The sequence below is a fragment of the Ostrea edulis genome, chromosome 10 (assembly GCF_947568905.1).
Source record: "Ostrea edulis chromosome 10, xbOstEdul1.1, whole genome shotgun sequence".
In the NCBI taxonomy this organism is placed as follows: Eukaryota; Metazoa; Mollusca; class Bivalvia; order Ostreida; family Ostreidae; genus Ostrea; species Ostrea edulis.
Genome location: NC_079173.1, coordinates 16,509,078 through 16,527,058, shown reverse-complemented (window position 1 = coordinate 16,527,058; position 17,981 = coordinate 16,509,078). Strand labels below are relative to the sequence as shown.

Sequence of the window (17,981 nt, the reverse complement as noted above, 5' to 3'; positions counted from 1 at the left end):
TGACAAACTAGATCGTTATAACGACCATAGAATTTGTGAAATGCTGACTTTAAAGGAGACTGTTGAAACCCCTGCACCAGGGCTTGAAGCTAACTTTTTATGTCACCAGTCCAGCCACTTTTAAAAGTGTTATATTGTCTGAGGCATATTGAGTTATTAATAAATTTCATTTTGAGAACATTAATGAAATATGTTTAATCATTTCTGGAGAACCCTGTTGGACTGGTAAATTTTTCTGCGGACTGGTTGAAATTATACCCCATCAGTCCGGCTACAGAAAACAATAAATCAGGGCCAGTCAGAAAAACATATTCAGCAATAGTGATTAATGAATTTTAAATTCATACACTGTAGATTTGAGATTTATCAAGAGCGAGGTTGAGATTTAAAGAAACTGGGGTTAAGATTTAAAGAGACTGGGGTTGAGATTTAAAGATTTAAAGAGATTGGATTGAAATTTAAAGGTTTAAAGAGACTGGGGTTAAGATTTACAGACACTGGGATTGAGATTTACAGAGACTGGGGTTGACATTTACAGAGACTGGTATTAAGATTTACAGAGACTGGGGTTGAGATTTACAGAGACTGGTATTAAGATTTAAAGAGACTGGGGTTGAGATTTACAGAGGCTGGGGTTGAGATTTACAGAGACTGGGGTTGAGATTTATAGAGACTGGGGTTGAGATTTATAGAGACTGGGGTTGAGATTTACAGAGGCTGGGGTTGAGATTTACAGATGCTGGGGTTGAGATTTACAGAGGCTGGGGTTGAGATTTAACGAGACTGGCTTTGAGATTTAATGAAATTGGAGGTTTAACCAGACTGGGGTTGAGATTTGATAAGAAAGGAAATTTAACAAAATTGGAGTTGAATGAGATAGGAGATTTAACGAGACTGGAGTTGAGATTTGATAAGAAAGTAAATTTAACAAGACTGCGGCTACGATTTAATGAGATAGGAAATTTAACGAGACCGGCTTTGAGAATCAGTGTACCATTGGTTGGAGCAGCTGTCGACTCTGAGTCTGAGTCAGAACACTCTGTAGCAGGAATGGCTGGGATTTCTTTTGCAACCTCTGCATTTTCTACAGGCATAATGCAGACTGGACTAAATATCCATGTTCTCTCATCAATCTTCACTCGTATATCTCCATCTGGATCAACCTTTACAATACGACCATTCTTCCCAAGTGCCTGCAATATTTCATGCAAATTTTCTTTACAACATTTAAAGAAATTATGATAATGAATATGGAATTTTTTGTGGATGTTGAAATTGTGTCAATATGCCCAAGATTTACTTTTAAATAGCAAAACTCTCAGCTCTTGCTAAAAGATATGATAGTATTTTCTACAAATACAGTACCCGCAACGTTATTCTTGACATGATAAACGATAGAACACAATACACGTACGATAGGATAGGATACACATACGATACGATAGGATACATGCACGATACGATAGGATACATGCACGATACAATAGGATACACGATAAACCTGATAAACGCAAAACCTGATAAACGATCTTCACGATAGACCTGATAAACGCAAAACACAATAAACGATCTTAGCGATAAATGGAAAACCTGTCAGATAGAAATTTGTAAATTTAGAATCAATTTAGACAGAACGAAATTTTGATACTGACAACATAATTACATTATATTGGTAATAATACTGAAGGATTTCAATATTCATTATACACCCAAAACGTATAATTTCTTTAATACACAGTCGTACTTTAAAAAAAATATTTTTATTTCAATTTTTTACACCATCACAGCTAAAATCAGAAAACTAAACTGTATACGGTATTTAATTCATTATTTGATATCTATTTGAATTTTCCCAGCCAATGATTCTAAAATTATGATTGTCACCTAATGTTTAATATATAAATTATACAGTGAATTAATTAAATGTAATATAATGTAGTGATACCATGCTTCAGTAGCTCTCTAATTCTAATGTCTATTATCTTGAATGTGAAATAAACCAAGGAATATTTTGTGGGTAGCGAGGAGAGAGTTATTTTGCATCAAGCTCTAAGTTTACCAGTCATTCAACAATTACAATTATTTTCATCATGACTGCTTTAAAAAGGATCCACGTACTGCATTACACCAAATCTTCTTACGTTAGATAATTCTACAGGATGAGTGATGATAGATATTCATATTAAGTAATTGGAACATATGTATTTGAATTGATATCTTAATAACAAAAATAAATAAACTATGAAAAAAAAATAAAAATAAAACATGGCTTTTTTAAATTCACAATTTTGAAATGCTTAAAAAAAATTGTGTTTAAGTATGTAAAAAACAAGAGGCCCAAGGGCCTAGAATCGCTCTTCTGATAAATTGTACAACCCCACCATTTCTATTCTTAGCCTCTTAGTATTCTAAATCTTTAGTTAAATCCTAAGAATTCAAAAAAAGTAGGTCAATGTGACCTACTTTTTGGTTTACACATTTTGAGAACCCAAGAAATATCAACTGACAAAGTTTGATGATTTTAAGCCAATTAGTATCTGAATATTGAAATATAGCTGTCAAAATTCCAATCGTAGGTCATGGTGACCTACTTTTTGGTCAGCGAACTCCAAACATGCAAGACCCATCAACTGACAAAGTTTGATGACTGTAGGTCAAATAGTATCTGAAATATATAAATATAGCCATCCAATTCCAAAAGTAGGTCAAGTTGACCTACTTTTTGGTTGAAACCCTTCGAACATGCAAGACCCAACAACTGACAAAGTTTGATGACTGTAGGTCAAATAGTATCTGAAATATATAAATATAGCCGTCCAATTCCAAAAGTAGGTCAAGGTGACCTACTTTTTGGTCGAAACCCTTCGAACATGCAAGACCCATCAACTGACAAAGTTTGATGACTGTAGGTCAAATAGTATCTGAAATATATAAATATAGCCGTCAAATTCCAAAAGTAGGTCAAGGTGACCTACTTTTTGGTCGATACACTCCGAAGACTCAAGATGCATCAACTGACAAAGTTTGATGATTGTAGGTCAAATAGTGTCTGAATTATAGTAATTTAGCTGTCAAATACCAAAAGTAGGTCACAGTGACCTACTTTTTGGTCGACACAAACCGAAGACTGAAGACACATCAACTGACAAAGTTTGATGATCCTAGGTTTTACAGTGCCCAAAATATGCATCTAAAATTGAAAATGTGAAATTTGAATATCTGCAAAATTCAAAAAGTAGGTCACTGTGACCTACTTTTTTATAAATATGTTTCAAGGCCTCAAGATGCATCAACTTACAAGATTTGATGATTCTAAACCTCTTGGTATTTGAAATAACAACTTAAAATATATCAATAAATGATAAGCCATAAAATTCAGAAAGTAGGTCACGGTGACCTATTTTTCAGTTGACGCATTTCAAGGTCCCATGATCCACCAACTGACAAGTTTTGATGATCATAGGCTTCAAAGTGTCCAAGATATGCATCAAAATTAATTTTAAAATAAATACCTGCAAAATTCAAAAAGTAGGTCACCGTGACCTACTTTTGAGACAACTTGACACAAGGTCCTAAGATGCATCAACTGTCAAAATTTGATGATCATAGTCCTTATAATGAGTAAAATATCAAAGATTTAAGGAAATATAAATTTAGGTCAACTTTGAAGTGACCTTGAGACCACGCCCTTTGCTCCAGGGTAATGCCTTGAACATTTTTAATCTACAACATATCCTCATCCTTATGTGTAAGTTTGGTGATAATCTGCCCAGTGGTTCTTGAGAAGAAGATTTTTTAGCAACCACTACTTTTGTTTGTATTTTCCTGATTATCTCCCCTTGTTAAAGGGTCACATCCCTCTATTTAGTATGTATGAAAGCCCTTGGGCCAATGATACCCTGTAACAAATTTGAAAAAAATTGGTCAAGGGGTTCTTGAGTTATAGCCCTTTTTCTAAAAAGTTTACGCACACCGCACAAATGGCCATAGCATTAGCTCTTTGAGTCTTCGGCTCAGAAGAGCTAAAAATACATTGTCAAATAATAATCAAACCCGGTATTAATTTCCAGTATCTACCCGTACGACTATAGGTACATGAACAAGTGTACAAGTACAAGTAATAAAACAACGATGACATCAGAGTCGTGCCCAGTTGGGCAGATTTTTGGGAGATGCAACACCTTTGCACCCTATTAAAACTTAATCTTCTAAATGTGTGAAATACAATGTCCCTGAGAATATTTGCTGTCAAAACACGGGTGATACACAGATGCGAACAAGTTCAATGGTGGGTATATAAATAGAACACAGGTGGAAAAAAAATCGGAAGAAAATGAGCCTTTATTCAAATATATGTAATAAACAACGTAATTTACTGATTTTTCCTTTCAAATCGGAACTTCCTATTTCTCTGTTAGTGTTGTACATGTAATTACAAATAATTGTTTCTAGACAAGCAAATGTTTATGAACTGTACCTGAAGGAGCTTTCAGATTTACTGTCCCCGGTTTGCTCGGCAAACCACTGCCTACTTTTCATATTACTTAGAATGAAATTGTGATAAATTTTCACCCTCTCTGGACAGACAAATAGCTCTTTTTCTGTCTTAAAATCGACAGCTTTATGTTCTCCTTCAAATATACTGTCTTTTCTCGATTCCTAAAAATAGCTTCTTTAACAAAACGAATAAAGCTTTCGAAAAGGTTTTTTTTTTTTTTTATCATTTTTTTTTGATTTTTTTTTTTGTAAACAATCTGTATATATCATAATATATGTTCAATATATGCATACCAAGGATCATGTAGGAATACAGACAAGTTTTTTATATGTGAGACACACACACAGAGAGAGGAAGAGAAAGAGAGAGAGAAAGAGAGAGAGTGTTAAGTAAAGATCAGGCTCCATCTGTTCCACTGGGTATCAAAATTTTCGCTATCACCATTTTTGTAAAATAGGAATTTTTGTGCTTCATAAAAGAGTTTTAAGTAGGATATTGCAAAACGAATGTTCAATGACTTCTCAGTACATCTTGCTTTATAAATATAGTATTTCAACCAAAGGATAAGAGTATTTTGCATACAAAACTTTTTACCAGGAGTACCTAAAATAAAATATTTTTTGGTAAAAACTATATGAAAGTTTGTTTTATCTTCTATGTAAAGTTGAAACTCATCTAGGAATGCTTGAACACAATCGCATTCCCACAGTATATGTTCTATTGTCTCTTCCTCTCTGTGACAAAATGTACACATTTTACAATTTACTTTTTTAATTTTGAATAGAAACGAATTTGTTGCTAAAATCCTGTTATTTATTATGTATTGAAACCATTGGAGTTTACAGTTTTTAGTTATTTTAAAAGGTAGTATATTGAAAATTTTCCATTCTCTGTTATCAATATCCAAAAGCTGACTCCATTTTATTGTACCTGCAGTCACTGAAGAGTTTTTGTTTAAAAATTCATAAAAAAAACTTTGACTTTTTACACTTCAGTACATTGTTTTTTCTAATAAAAGGATTTGGTAATCTTTTAAAGTTAGTGTCTGTACCTGACTGCTTAATCCAAGTTTTAATAGCATGAATAATACTTGCATATTCCAATAAGTTAATTTTTACATTTGGATAAGTAGCAATAAAAGTTTCATAGCTAAAAAAAGTACCGTCCTCCTCAAAAATATCATTAATGTGTCTGATATTATTGTCGAATAAATGTTTATTAAAATACATTTTCTTGCTAATATGGATCATAGGGTTGTAAAACAAAGGTGAATCTGCAGTAACATTAGATTCAGTACAACTGTTCTGTAATTCGATCCAGGCCTTGAATACATCTACCCAAAATTTATTTTTTAATGTCTTTAAAAGTAGATTAGTGTATTCAATCCCACAGGATATGAATTTATTTAGGTTAAAATTTGATATGAAATTACTCAACCCCCTATTTGTAGAGATAAGATGTCTTACCCAAAACAATTTCATTGAAGCAATAAATGATTTTTGATTTATCATTTTTAGACCACCATCCTCATATTTCTTGACAATTACATCCTTCTTTACCCTGTGGGTTAAACAACCCCACACAAAGGAGAACAAGAGGCCCATGGGCCACATCGCTCACCTGAGTCACCTTGGTCCATATCAGAAGACTTTCTATATATATTTGGATGTAAAACCGTAGTCCTTATCATGGCCCCAATCTACCCCTGGAGGCCATAGTTTTCGCAAACTTGAATCTACACTATGTCAGAAATTTTTCTTGTAAATGTGAACTTCTTTGGCCCAATGGTTCACGAGAAGAAGATATTTGAAGATTTTTCTTATATATTTGTATGTAAAACTTTGATCCCCCCTTGTGGCCCCATCCTACCCCCAGGGGCCATGATTTGAACAAACTTGAATCTGCACTATATCAGAAAGCTTTCATGTAAATATCAGCTTTTCTGGCTCAGTGGTTCTTGAGAAGAAGATTTTTAAAAAGAGATTCCTATATATTTGTATGTAAAACTTTGATCCCCTATTGTGGCCCCATCCTACAACAGGGGGCCATGATTTGAACAAACTTAGCTCTGCTCTATGTTAGGAAGCTGTTCATGTGAATATCAGCTTTTCAGACTCAGTGGTTCTTGAAAAGAAGATTCTAAAAGAATGTCCCTATATATTTGTATGAAAAACTTTGATCCCCCCTTGTAGCCCCATCCTACCCCAGGGGCCATGATTTGAACAAACTTGAATCTGCACTATGTCAGAAAGCTTTCATGTAAATATTAGCTTTTCTGGCTTAGTGGTTCTTGAGAAGAAGATTTTTAAAGATTTTTCATATATATTTGTATGTAAAACTTTGATCCCCTATTGTGGCCCCATCTGACCCCCAGGGGCCAGGATTTTAACAATTTAGAATCTGTACTATATATCAGAAAGCTTTCATATAAATCTCAGCTTTTCTGGCTTAGTGGTTCTGGGAAGAAGATTTTTAAAGATTTTTTCTATATATTTGTATGTAAAACTTTGACCCCCTATTGTGGCCCCATCCGACCCCTGGGGGCCATGATCTTAGCAATGTATAATCTGCACTATATCAGGAAGCTTTCATATAAATCTCAGCTTTTCTGGTTCAGTGGTTCTTGAGAAGATTTTAAAAGATTATTCCTATAAATTTGTATGTAAAACTTTGATGCCCCCCTTGAGGCCCCATTCAATCCCCGGGGTCCATGATTTTAACGAACTTGAATCTGCACTATATCAAAAAAACAAAAAAAAAAAAAAAAAAAAACAAACAAAAAAAACAAAAACAACTTTGACCCCCTATTGTGGCCCCATCCGACCCCTGGGGGCCATGATTTTAACAATTTAGAATCTGCATTATATAAGGAAGCTTCCATATAAATCTCAGCTATTCTGGCTCAGTGGTTCTTGAGAAGAAGATTTTTAAAGATTTTCCCTATATATTTGTATGTAAAACTTTGATCCCCTATTGTGGCCCCATCCGACCCCCGGGGGCCATGATTTTAACAATTTAGAATTTGCATTATATAAGGAAGCTTTCATATAAATCTCAGCTTTTCTGGCTCAGTGGTTCTTCAGAAGAAGATTTTTAAAGATTTTCCCTATATATTTGTATGTAAAATTTTGACCCCCTATTGTGGCCCCATCCGACCCCCGGGGGCCATGATTTTAACAATTTAGAATTTGCATTACACAAGGAAGCTTTCATATAAATCTCAGCTTTTCTGGCTCAGTGGTTCTTCAGAAGAAGATTTTTAAAGATTTTCCCTATATATTTGTATGTAAAACTTTGACCCCCTATTGTGGCCCCATCCGACCCCCGGGGGCCATGATTTTAACAATTTAGAATCTGCATTATACAAGGAAGCTTTCATATAAATCTCAGCTTTTCTGGCTCAGTGGTTCTTGAGAAGAAGATTTTTAAAGATTTTCCCTATATATTTGTATGTAAAATTTTGACCCCCTATTGTGGCCCCATCCGACCCCCGGGGGCCATGATTTTAACAATTTAGAATTTGCATTATATAAGGAAGCTTTCATATAAATCTCAGCTTTTCTGGCTCAGTGGTTCTTCAGAAGAAGATTTTTAAAGATTTTCCCTATATATTTGTATGTAAAATTTTGACCCCCTATTGTGGCCCCATCCGACCCCCGGGGGCCATGATTTTAACAATTTAGAATTTGCATTATATAAGGAAGCTTTCATATAAATCTCAGCTTTTCTGGCTCAGTGGTTCTTGAGAAGAAGATTTTTAAAGATTTTCCCTATATATTTGTATGTAAAACTTTGACCCCCTATTGTGGCCCCATCCGACCCCCGGGGGCCAGGATTTTAACAATTTAGAATCTGCACTACCTAATAAAGCTTATCTATAAATTTCATCTTTTCTGGCCCAGTGGTTCTTGAGAAGAAGATTTTTTAATGACCCTACCCTATTTTTACCTTTTCTTGATTATCTCCCCTTGGAAGGTGGCCTGGCCCTTTATTTTAACAATTTAGAATTCCCTTTACCTAAGGATGTTTTGTGCCAACTTTGGTTGAAATTGGCCCAGTGGTTGTTGAGAAGAAGTTGAAAATGTGAAAAGTTTACAGACGGACGGACAGACGGACGGACAGACGGACGGACGGACGCCGGAGTACGGGTGATCAGAAAAGCTAACTTGAGCTTTCAGCTCAGGTGAGCTAAAAATAACTTTTCTAATTCTTTACAATAGGCAATAGATGGGTTAGGGATGGACATCAGGATATGATTCAACAATGGTAACACTAATGTTTTAATAACTGTTATCTTTCCAATGGGAGTTAAATATCTCTTCCCCCATTGATTTAGCATAGATTTGATTTTTACTAATTTTGGATCATAATTTAATTTAGGTATATTTTGCAAGTCAACATCAAAATGTATTCCTAGTAAAGTGAATTTAGTAGTACTCCAATTAAATTTACTGTTGGGAATAAGAACATCGTTACTGTATTTTTTTTTAGCCAATCCATACTGTTTGAGTTTTTGTGTAATTCATACATAGTCCAGACATTTCTGAGAAAGCATGTAAAGTTTTAAGAGTTTCCGAAAGACTTTCTTCACTACCATCAAGAATGATTGACGTGTCATCGGCAAGTTGGGAAATTTTTTTCTCCACATTACCAACTGTTATGTCTTTAATTTTTTTTTTATTTTTTCTTATCTCTATTGCCAAAATCTCTGCACATATCAAAAAAATAAATGGAGATAAAGGATCCCCTTGTCTACAGCCTCTTTGAACATCAAAGACCTCAGATAGGTTGCCACCTTGGTTAATTGTTGATGTTATATTAGTGTAGAAGAGTTTAACCCATGTTCTAATGGAAGGACCAAAGTTGAATAAGTTTAAAGTTTTTTGTATAAAATTCCATGATAAAGTATCAAAGGCTTTTTCAAAATCAATGAGTAATAAAAGACCAGGGATTTCTTCTTCTTCAGTATAATGCATTATATCATATATCAATCTAGTATTTTCGCCTATATACCTGTTGGATATGAATCCTGTTTGATCTGGGTCTATAATTTTGTCTAAATATTTTTTAAATCTAGCTGCAATAGTTCTCGATGCAATTTTATAGACTGTGTTTAGCAATGAAATTGGTCGCCAGTTTTTTAGATAGTGTTTTGGTTTATCTCCCTTTGGTAACAGTGTAATTACCCCATGTCTTTGTGTGATGGACGACATATTATTTCTATATCCATAATTAACAGATCTAACAACATACACACCGATATATTTCCAAAAAACTTTGAAAAACTCTGTAGAAAAACCATCAGATCCTGGTGATTTATTTGATTTCATATTGAAAAGTGTCTTTGATGCCTCAGGTAAAGTGATTTCCCCCTCTAGGCTTTTAGACTCCCCTTCTGAAAGTTTAGGAATATTGTCATATGCTAGCTCAATATTTTTATCTAAATCTGCATTATCTAGATTGTTTTTATATAAATTTTCATAAAAAGATTTTGTTTCAATCAGAATTTTTGACTGATCATGGATCATATCACCATTATCCATTTCCAACTTTGGAATGATCTTACTTGTAAAATTTCTTGATTCGAGTTGACAAAAATAGCTTGATGGTTTTTCCCCTTCCTCTACCCATTTAGCTCTACTTCTGATATAATTTCCTTTTAATTTATGTTTTCTAATTTTTTCAAGCTCTTGTTTTTTATTATATAACTTATTTATATTGCCTTCAGAAATATTTTCCTCAATACTTTTTATTTCTTTCATTAACTCCTGCTCTTCTTTGTGTTTATTCTTTTTGATATAAGAAGAATAAGAAATACTTTTACCTCTTATTTCAAATAGCAAGGTTTCAAGGAATAACTGATCATTGATAGTGAAGAAAATGTTTTCATCTGGAAGTCTGTGTAAATTCTCCATGTTGTAAACCGGGACTGCATATTGTTTTTTAACCTGTGCAATTTTATTTCTAATGCTTTCTAAATAAACATCATCATAAAGTAGGGAGTTGTTGAATTTCCATAGCCCCCTTCCTTTTTTGAATTCATTGAAAGTTAATGACAAAGATATTGCAGAGTGGTCTAACCTGTAACTAGATTCAATATTGCAAGTATTTAAGCTTGACAGTAAAGATCCAGATAGTAAAAAAAAATCTAGTCTACTTTGTTTATGTGGGGATCTTTTCCGCCATGAATATCTACGAAGATTTTCATGTTTCTCTTTCGAAAAGTATCGTACTTTTTCATTAGATTTGATATACCATCCCAATAGTTTCCGAAGCTACACGATTTTCATGATAAACGGAAAACCTGATACATGCAAAACATGATACACGATAGACCTCATAAATGCAAAACACGATCGAAAATGGAAAACCTGATAAACGCAAAACACGATACAATAGGATACACGCATGATACGATAGGATACACGCACGATACGATAGGATACACGCACGATAGAACACGATAGGATACACGCACGATACGATAGGATACACGCACGATAGAACACGATAGGAATGTCAAGAATAACGTTGCGGGTACTGTAACACAAGAAGAAGTGGTTCCAAACTCCGATAACTTAGTTATAACTTTTTTGTAACTTTTCTTAGTTACATAAGTTATAACTTAGTTATGATTTTTTTCGGTATGGGATTCCATAAACAACAGCGTATGCAATTTTCAGTATTATTATTTTATCATCGATACAAAAATTAAAAATAATATCCACAGCAAAAATTATTTTTATCCATATACAGTATGAAATCAACTCCGGTAAAGTGTGCAATGCTTTCAAATATGACCCCCAAAAAGCCAATCAGCATGACATAGCAGTGTCACATACCGGTTTCATGTCGTCGTTCCATCCGCCATGGCCCTCCTGAAGGTCCTTGACAACATTGTAATCGGATAGCACTGTCACTGGCTCGCCTTGTTTAAAGGTGTGAATCTGTTACAACACAGCACGAAGTTTAGACACACCCCAAATACTACATATTTACATTCACTTAATCTTTTCTCTTAATATATATTTCTTTTGAAATTGACACTACTTTCATCATACATTGAATACATGGTTTGTTGCAAACTAGTTCAATCTGGTTTTCTAGTGCCACCTGTCTGCAAATCATGACCAAATATGGAGTGTCATCAAGGTCAAAGGATGCATTAGCTGTTCTGTTTAATGCCAATGGGTCAATCATATGATATTTTAGAACTTAATTTTAGTTAACATTTTCAAAAATTTACATAAAAATATAAATAAATATAAACAATAGAATGTCTTTCTTTTCTGTTTCATAGGGTGACGAAGGTAGCAATCATTGCATAAAAATGCATTTTTTCTGCAATGCTAGCAACCTTCATCACCTGATGAAACAACAAAGAAAGACATTTTATTGTTTAAATAAACACACTTCAGATCACATGATGTTTACAACAATAATTCGTAATTAAAAGTCAATTCAGTGACTGTTAGAGAACAACACTACTTTATAAAACAAGAGGCCCATGGGCCACATCGCTCACCTGAGTCACCTTGGTCCATATCAGAAGACTTTCTATATATATTTGCATGTAAAACCGTAGTCCTTATTATGGCGCCAACCTACCCCTGGAGGCCATAGTTTTTGCAAACTTGAATCTACACTATGTCAGAAAGCTTTCATGTAAATGTGAACTTCTTTGGCCCAATGGTTCACGAGAAGAAGATATTTGAAGATTTTTCCTATATATTTGTATGTAAAACTTTGATCCCCTCTTGTGGCCCCATCCTACCCCCAGGGGCCATGATCTTAACAAACTTGAATCTGCACTATATCAGAAAGCTTTCATGTAAATATCAGCTTTTCTGGCTCAGTGGTTCTTGAGAAGAAGATTTTTAAAAAAAATGTCCTATATATTTGTATGTAAAACTTTGATCCCCTATTGTGGCCCCATCCTACAACAGGGGGCCATGTATTTAACAAACTTAACTCTGCTCTATGTTAGGAAGCTGTTCATGTGAATATCAGCTTTTCTGGCTCAGTGGTTCTTGAGAAGAAGATTTTTAAAGATTTTCCCTATATATTTGTATGTAAAACTTTGATCCCCTATTGTGGCCCCATCCGACCTCCGGGGGCCAGGATTTTAACAATTTAGAATCTGCACTATATCAGGAAGCTTTGATATAAATCTCAGCTTTTCTGGCTCAGTGGTTCTTGAGAAGAAGATTTTTAAAGATTTTTCCTATATATTTGTATGTAAAACTTTGATCCCCTATTGTGGCCCCATCCGACCCCCGGGGGCCAGGATTTTAACAATTTAGAATCTGCACTATATCAGGAAGCTTTCATATAAATCTCAGCTTTTCTGGCACAGTGGTTCTTGAGAAGAAGATTTTTAAAGATTTTTCCTATATATTTGTATATAAAACTTTGATCCCCTATTGTGGCCCCATCCGACCCCCGGGGACCAGGATTTTAACAAGAGGCCCAGGGGCCTTATAGGTCACCTGAGTATCATGTAACAACCTTCCAATGTTTGAATTAGGTTTGTGTTTAAATATAAGAATTTTACTTTTGGATGGAAGAAACATTGAATAGCTATGTGGTCAGCCCCGCCTTTGCACCAGAACCCCTGACCCAGGGGCCATAAATTTCAGTTTTGAAAGAAGCATCCTTGATCATCATTATCATACTATTAGTTTGTCTACTTAATACCCAGCAGCAGAGGAGAAGATTTTCAAAGAAATAAAATGCATTTTCACTATATGATCAATAGGGCCCCACCCTAATACCAGAACCCCTGACCCAGGGGCCATAAATTTCACAATTTTGAAAGAGGCATCCTTGCTCATCATAATCATGCTATTGGTTTGTCTACTTAATACCCAAGGACAGAGAAGAAGATTTTCAAAGAAATAATCCATTTTCACTATATGACTTATAGAGCCCCACCCTAGCACCAGAACCCCTGATCCAGGGGCCATGAATTTCACAATTTTTAACAAGAGGTACTGTGAGCAATGCTCACTAAGAATACCCCCCGCTTACCCCAATCTCCCAAAGGGTGTTGGTAATAGGTATAAACTACCTCTTTTCTGAGTGTTGCTACTTCGATGTCCAGTGCACATGACCTTTGACCTTTTGACCCCAAAGTCGATAGGGAACATCTTCATCCCATGGGTAGTCCATATGTATGATATGGTGACTGTAGGTGGAAAGGATAACGCTTTAGAGCCCGGAAACCATATTGCTACTTCAATGTCCAGTGCGTGTGACCTTTGACCTTTTGACCCCAAAATCGATAGGGATCATCTTCATCCCATTAGTAGTCCATATATATGATATGGTGACTGTAGGTGGAAAGGATAACGCTTTAGAGCCCGGAAACCCTATTGCTACTTCGATGTCCAGTGTGCTTGACCTTTGACCTTTTGACCCCAAAATCGATAGGGAACATCTTCATCCCATGGGTAGTCCATATATATGATATGGTGACTGTAGGTGGAAAGGATAATGCTTTAGAGCCCGGAAACAATTGCGTCTACAGACGGACGGACGAACGGACAGACGGACAACTCGATTCCAGTATACCCCCCCACAACTTGTTGCGGGGGGTATAAAGAGGCATCCTTGCTCATCATTACCATGCTATTAGTTTGTCTACTTAATACCCAGAGACAAAGAAGATTTTCAAAGAATTTCTACATTTTCACTATATGACCAATAGAGCCCCACCCTAACGCAAGAACCCCTGCCCCAGGGGCCATGAATTTCACAATTTTGGTAGAGGGCTCAATGCTCATTATAATTATGCCCACAGTTTGGCTTCTTGATGTCCAGGAGTAAAGAAGAAGATTTTTTAAAATTACACTCATTTTGATGGTTTTTGCCCCACCCCTCAGGCCCCAGGGGGGCAGGGACCACGAATTTCAAAATTTTTGTTCCCCTTCACCCACAGATGCTATATGCCAAAATTGGTTGAAATTGGTTCAGGGGTTTCAGAGAAGAAGCTGAAAATGTTCAAATGTTAACGCACGACGACGGACAAAAACAGATAGCAATAGGTCACCTGAATGAATTCAGGTGACCTAACAATTTAGAATCTGCACTATATCAGGAAGCTTTCATATAAATCTCAGCTTTTCTGGCATAGTGGTTCTTGAGAAGAAGATTTTTAAAGATTTTTCTATATATTTGTATGTAAAACTTTGATCCCCTATTGTGGCCCCATCTGACCCCCGGGGGCCAGGATTTTAACAATTTAGAATCTGCACTATATCAGGAAGCTTTGATATAAATCTCAGCTTTTCTGGCTCAGTGGTTCTTGAGAAGAAGATTTTTAAAGATTTTTCCTATATATTTGTATGTAAAACTTTGATCCCCTATTGTGGCCCCATCCGACCCCCGGGGGCCAGGATTTTAACAATTTAGAATCTGCACTACCTAATAAAGCTTATCTATAAATTTCATCTTTTCTAGCCCAGTGGTTCTTGAGAAGAATATTTTTTAATGACCCTACCCTATTTTTACCTTTTCTTGATTATCTCCCCTTGGAAGGTGGCCTGGCCCTTTATTTTAACAATTTAGAATTCCCTTTACCTAAGGATGCTTTGTGCCAACTTTGGTTGAAATTGGCCCAGTGGTTTTTGAGAAGAAGTTAAAAATGTTAAAAGTTTACAGATGGACAGACGGACGGACAGACGGATATATGTAAGGGTTATACTCTTGATGGCATACTATTAAATGTAAATATAGAGAAACTGACCCTGATCGATAATACTGTTTTGATTGATACTCTGTTGTAATGTAAATTCAGGGATAATGACCCTCATCACTCACAGTTTGAATATCTTGATGTGAAATATGGAAACCGACCCTGGTCAGCAACACGGTTTAATACCCCAGTGTAATGTAAATATAGAAACTGACCCTGGTCAGTGACACGGTTTAATACCCCGGTGTGATGTAAATATAGAAACTGCCCCTGGTCAGTGACACGGTTTAATACCCCGGTGTGATGTAAATACAGAAACTGCCCCTGGTCAGTGACATATAGTTTGTGATGTAAATACAGAAACTGCCCCTGGTCAGTGACACGGTTTAATACCCCAGTGTGATGTAAATACAGAAACTGCCCCTGGTCAGTGACATATAGTTTGTGATGTAAATACAGAAACTGCCCCTGGTCAGTGACACGGTTTAATACCCCAGTGTGATGTAAATTCAGAAACTGCCCCTGGTCAGTGACACAGTTTAATACCCTAGAGTGATGTAAATACAGAAACTGCCCCTGGTCAGTGACATATAGTTTGTGATGTAAATACAGAAACTGCCCCTGGTCAGTGACATATAGTTTGTGATGTAAATACAGAAACTGCCCCTGGTCAGTGACACGGTTTAATACCCCGGTGTGATGTAAATACAGAAACTGCCCCTGGTCAGTGACACGGTTTAATACCTCGGTGTGATGTAAATACAGAAACTGCCCCTGGTTAGTGACACTGTTTAATACCCCGGTGTGATGTAAATACAGAAACTGCCCCTGGTCAATGATACAGTTTGATACCCCGGTGTGATACAGAAACTGACCCTGGTTAATGCTGCCCGGTTAATACTCCACACAGTTCCATCCTCGTATTGTACACGACATGTCTTCCCTTGAAACAATATCTGGACAATTGTTCCCAGGTTTTCGACACACTGCAGTATAAGAAAGAAAATATGTTAAGCAATGTCTAAATTCTTAATTAATTGCATATCAAGTACATGTATAACCCCATTTCAGAAAACACAAATTGTCATGATGTCATATGCCATGCATTACATTTCTGTAGGGGTTCGGAATCCTAATCCCTACTAGTACCTATACCGCTATTTCTACTGTACCTATAATTGTCTGCATTTGGATAAAGGCTATTCTTAACTGGGTTAGCAGTCCAAATCCTGCCTTTGGATTTAGGCCATGGTAACCGTAACATGCCAATAAATATGGGTCATTCTGATCAAAGTGCAACCGCTTCCGTCCGGAAATTTAATTAGATATAAAAGTTATTCTGACCTCTTCCATTTTGTCCTCCCATCCACCGTAAACATCATCGTCCTGTAGCCTCCTGAAGTCCTTCAGGGACAAATGTATCCGCACTTTGTCTCCTGGTTTGAGAAGAATCACACCAGGATTGACAACATCTACAGAAAAAAGTCACCATCTCACTCCTAATCATGAATATTCATCTCACTCCTAATCATGAATATTCATCTCACTCCTTATCATGAATATCAACAACATCTACAGAAAAAAGTCATCATCTCACTCCTAATCATGAATATTAACAACATCTAGCTACAGAAAAAAAGTCATCATCTCACTCCTAATCATAAATATTAACAACATCTAGCTACAGAAAAAAAGTCATCATCTCACTCCTAATCATAAATATTAACAACATCTAGCTACAGAAAAAAAGTCATCATCTCACTCCTAATCATGAATATTAACAACATCTACTGAAAAAAGTCATCATTTTTATCCTAATCATGAATATTAACAACATCTACAGAAAAAAACCATCATCTCGCTCCTAATCATGAATATTCATCTTACTCCTAATCATGAATATTCATCTCACTCCTAATCATGAATATTAACAACATCTACAGAAAAAAGCCATCATCTCACTCCTAATCATGAATATCAACAACATCTACAGAAAAAAGCCATCATCTTGCTCCTAATCATGAATATTCATCTTACTCCTAATCATGAATATCAACAACATCTACAGAAAAAAGCCATCATCTCGCTGCTAATCATGAATATTAACAACATCTACAGAAAAAACCCATCATCTCGCTCCTAATCATGAATATTCATCTCACTCCTAATCATGAATATTAACAACATCTACAGAAAAAAGCCATCATCTCACTCCTAAGGCCAATTCAACTTAATTAGTAGATTGTCATCCAGGGTCACCAAAAAGTATGGGGCGGGTGGGAGGATTTTATTTTTTCATTTTTATTTTCTGGGGAAAATATTAAAGACAAACGAGTTGTTTTTTTTCAACAGATGCGCATCATTTAACAGTTTAATGCCAGATGGATATCAATGTATGCTATTTTCACATAGGAATTCCAGGTTAAGTTTTAATTTCAAACAGAAATATACCTCACTTCTTCAACATTTACGCCTGTAAGAACGTGAGAAATTAAGAAAATCATATAGATCTATAAGACTATTTTCTTCACGTGGCTTTTCTCGTCACTATACCGGAAATGTAAACAAGTAGTGTAAATACCGGAGTCAGACATGAAAATTTTCCGGAAATCGCAAAATAAAAAAATTCGGGGCGGGTAAATTTTTGAGGGGCGGGCGGGGATGATAATCTATCAATTAAGTTGAATTGGCCTAATCATGAATATTAACAACATCTACAGAAAAAAACCATCATTTCACTCTTAATCATGAATATTCATGAGACAGATAACCATCATTTCACTCTTA

At 35.6% G+C, this 17,981-nt stretch overlaps 1 protein-coding gene across 1 annotated transcript in view; it reads right to left on the bottom strand.

Annotated features, from left to right (window-relative positions):
- Positions 1–17,981, bottom strand: part of LOC125665188 (E3 ubiquitin-protein ligase MIB2-like) — a 47,709-nt gene that overhangs the window by 18,659 nt on the left and 11,069 nt on the right. The window contains exons 6-9 of the mRNA XM_048897807.2: positions 16,539–16,666; positions 16,070–16,180; positions 11,341–11,445; positions 995–1,193 (exon numbers count right to left, since the gene is read on the bottom strand). Of these exons, the coding sequence (XP_048753764.2) occupies positions 995–1,193; positions 11,341–11,445; positions 16,070–16,180; positions 16,539–16,666 (543 nt within the window). The remainder of the gene's footprint in view (positions 1–994; positions 1,194–11,340; positions 11,446–16,069; positions 16,181–16,538; positions 16,667–17,981) is intronic.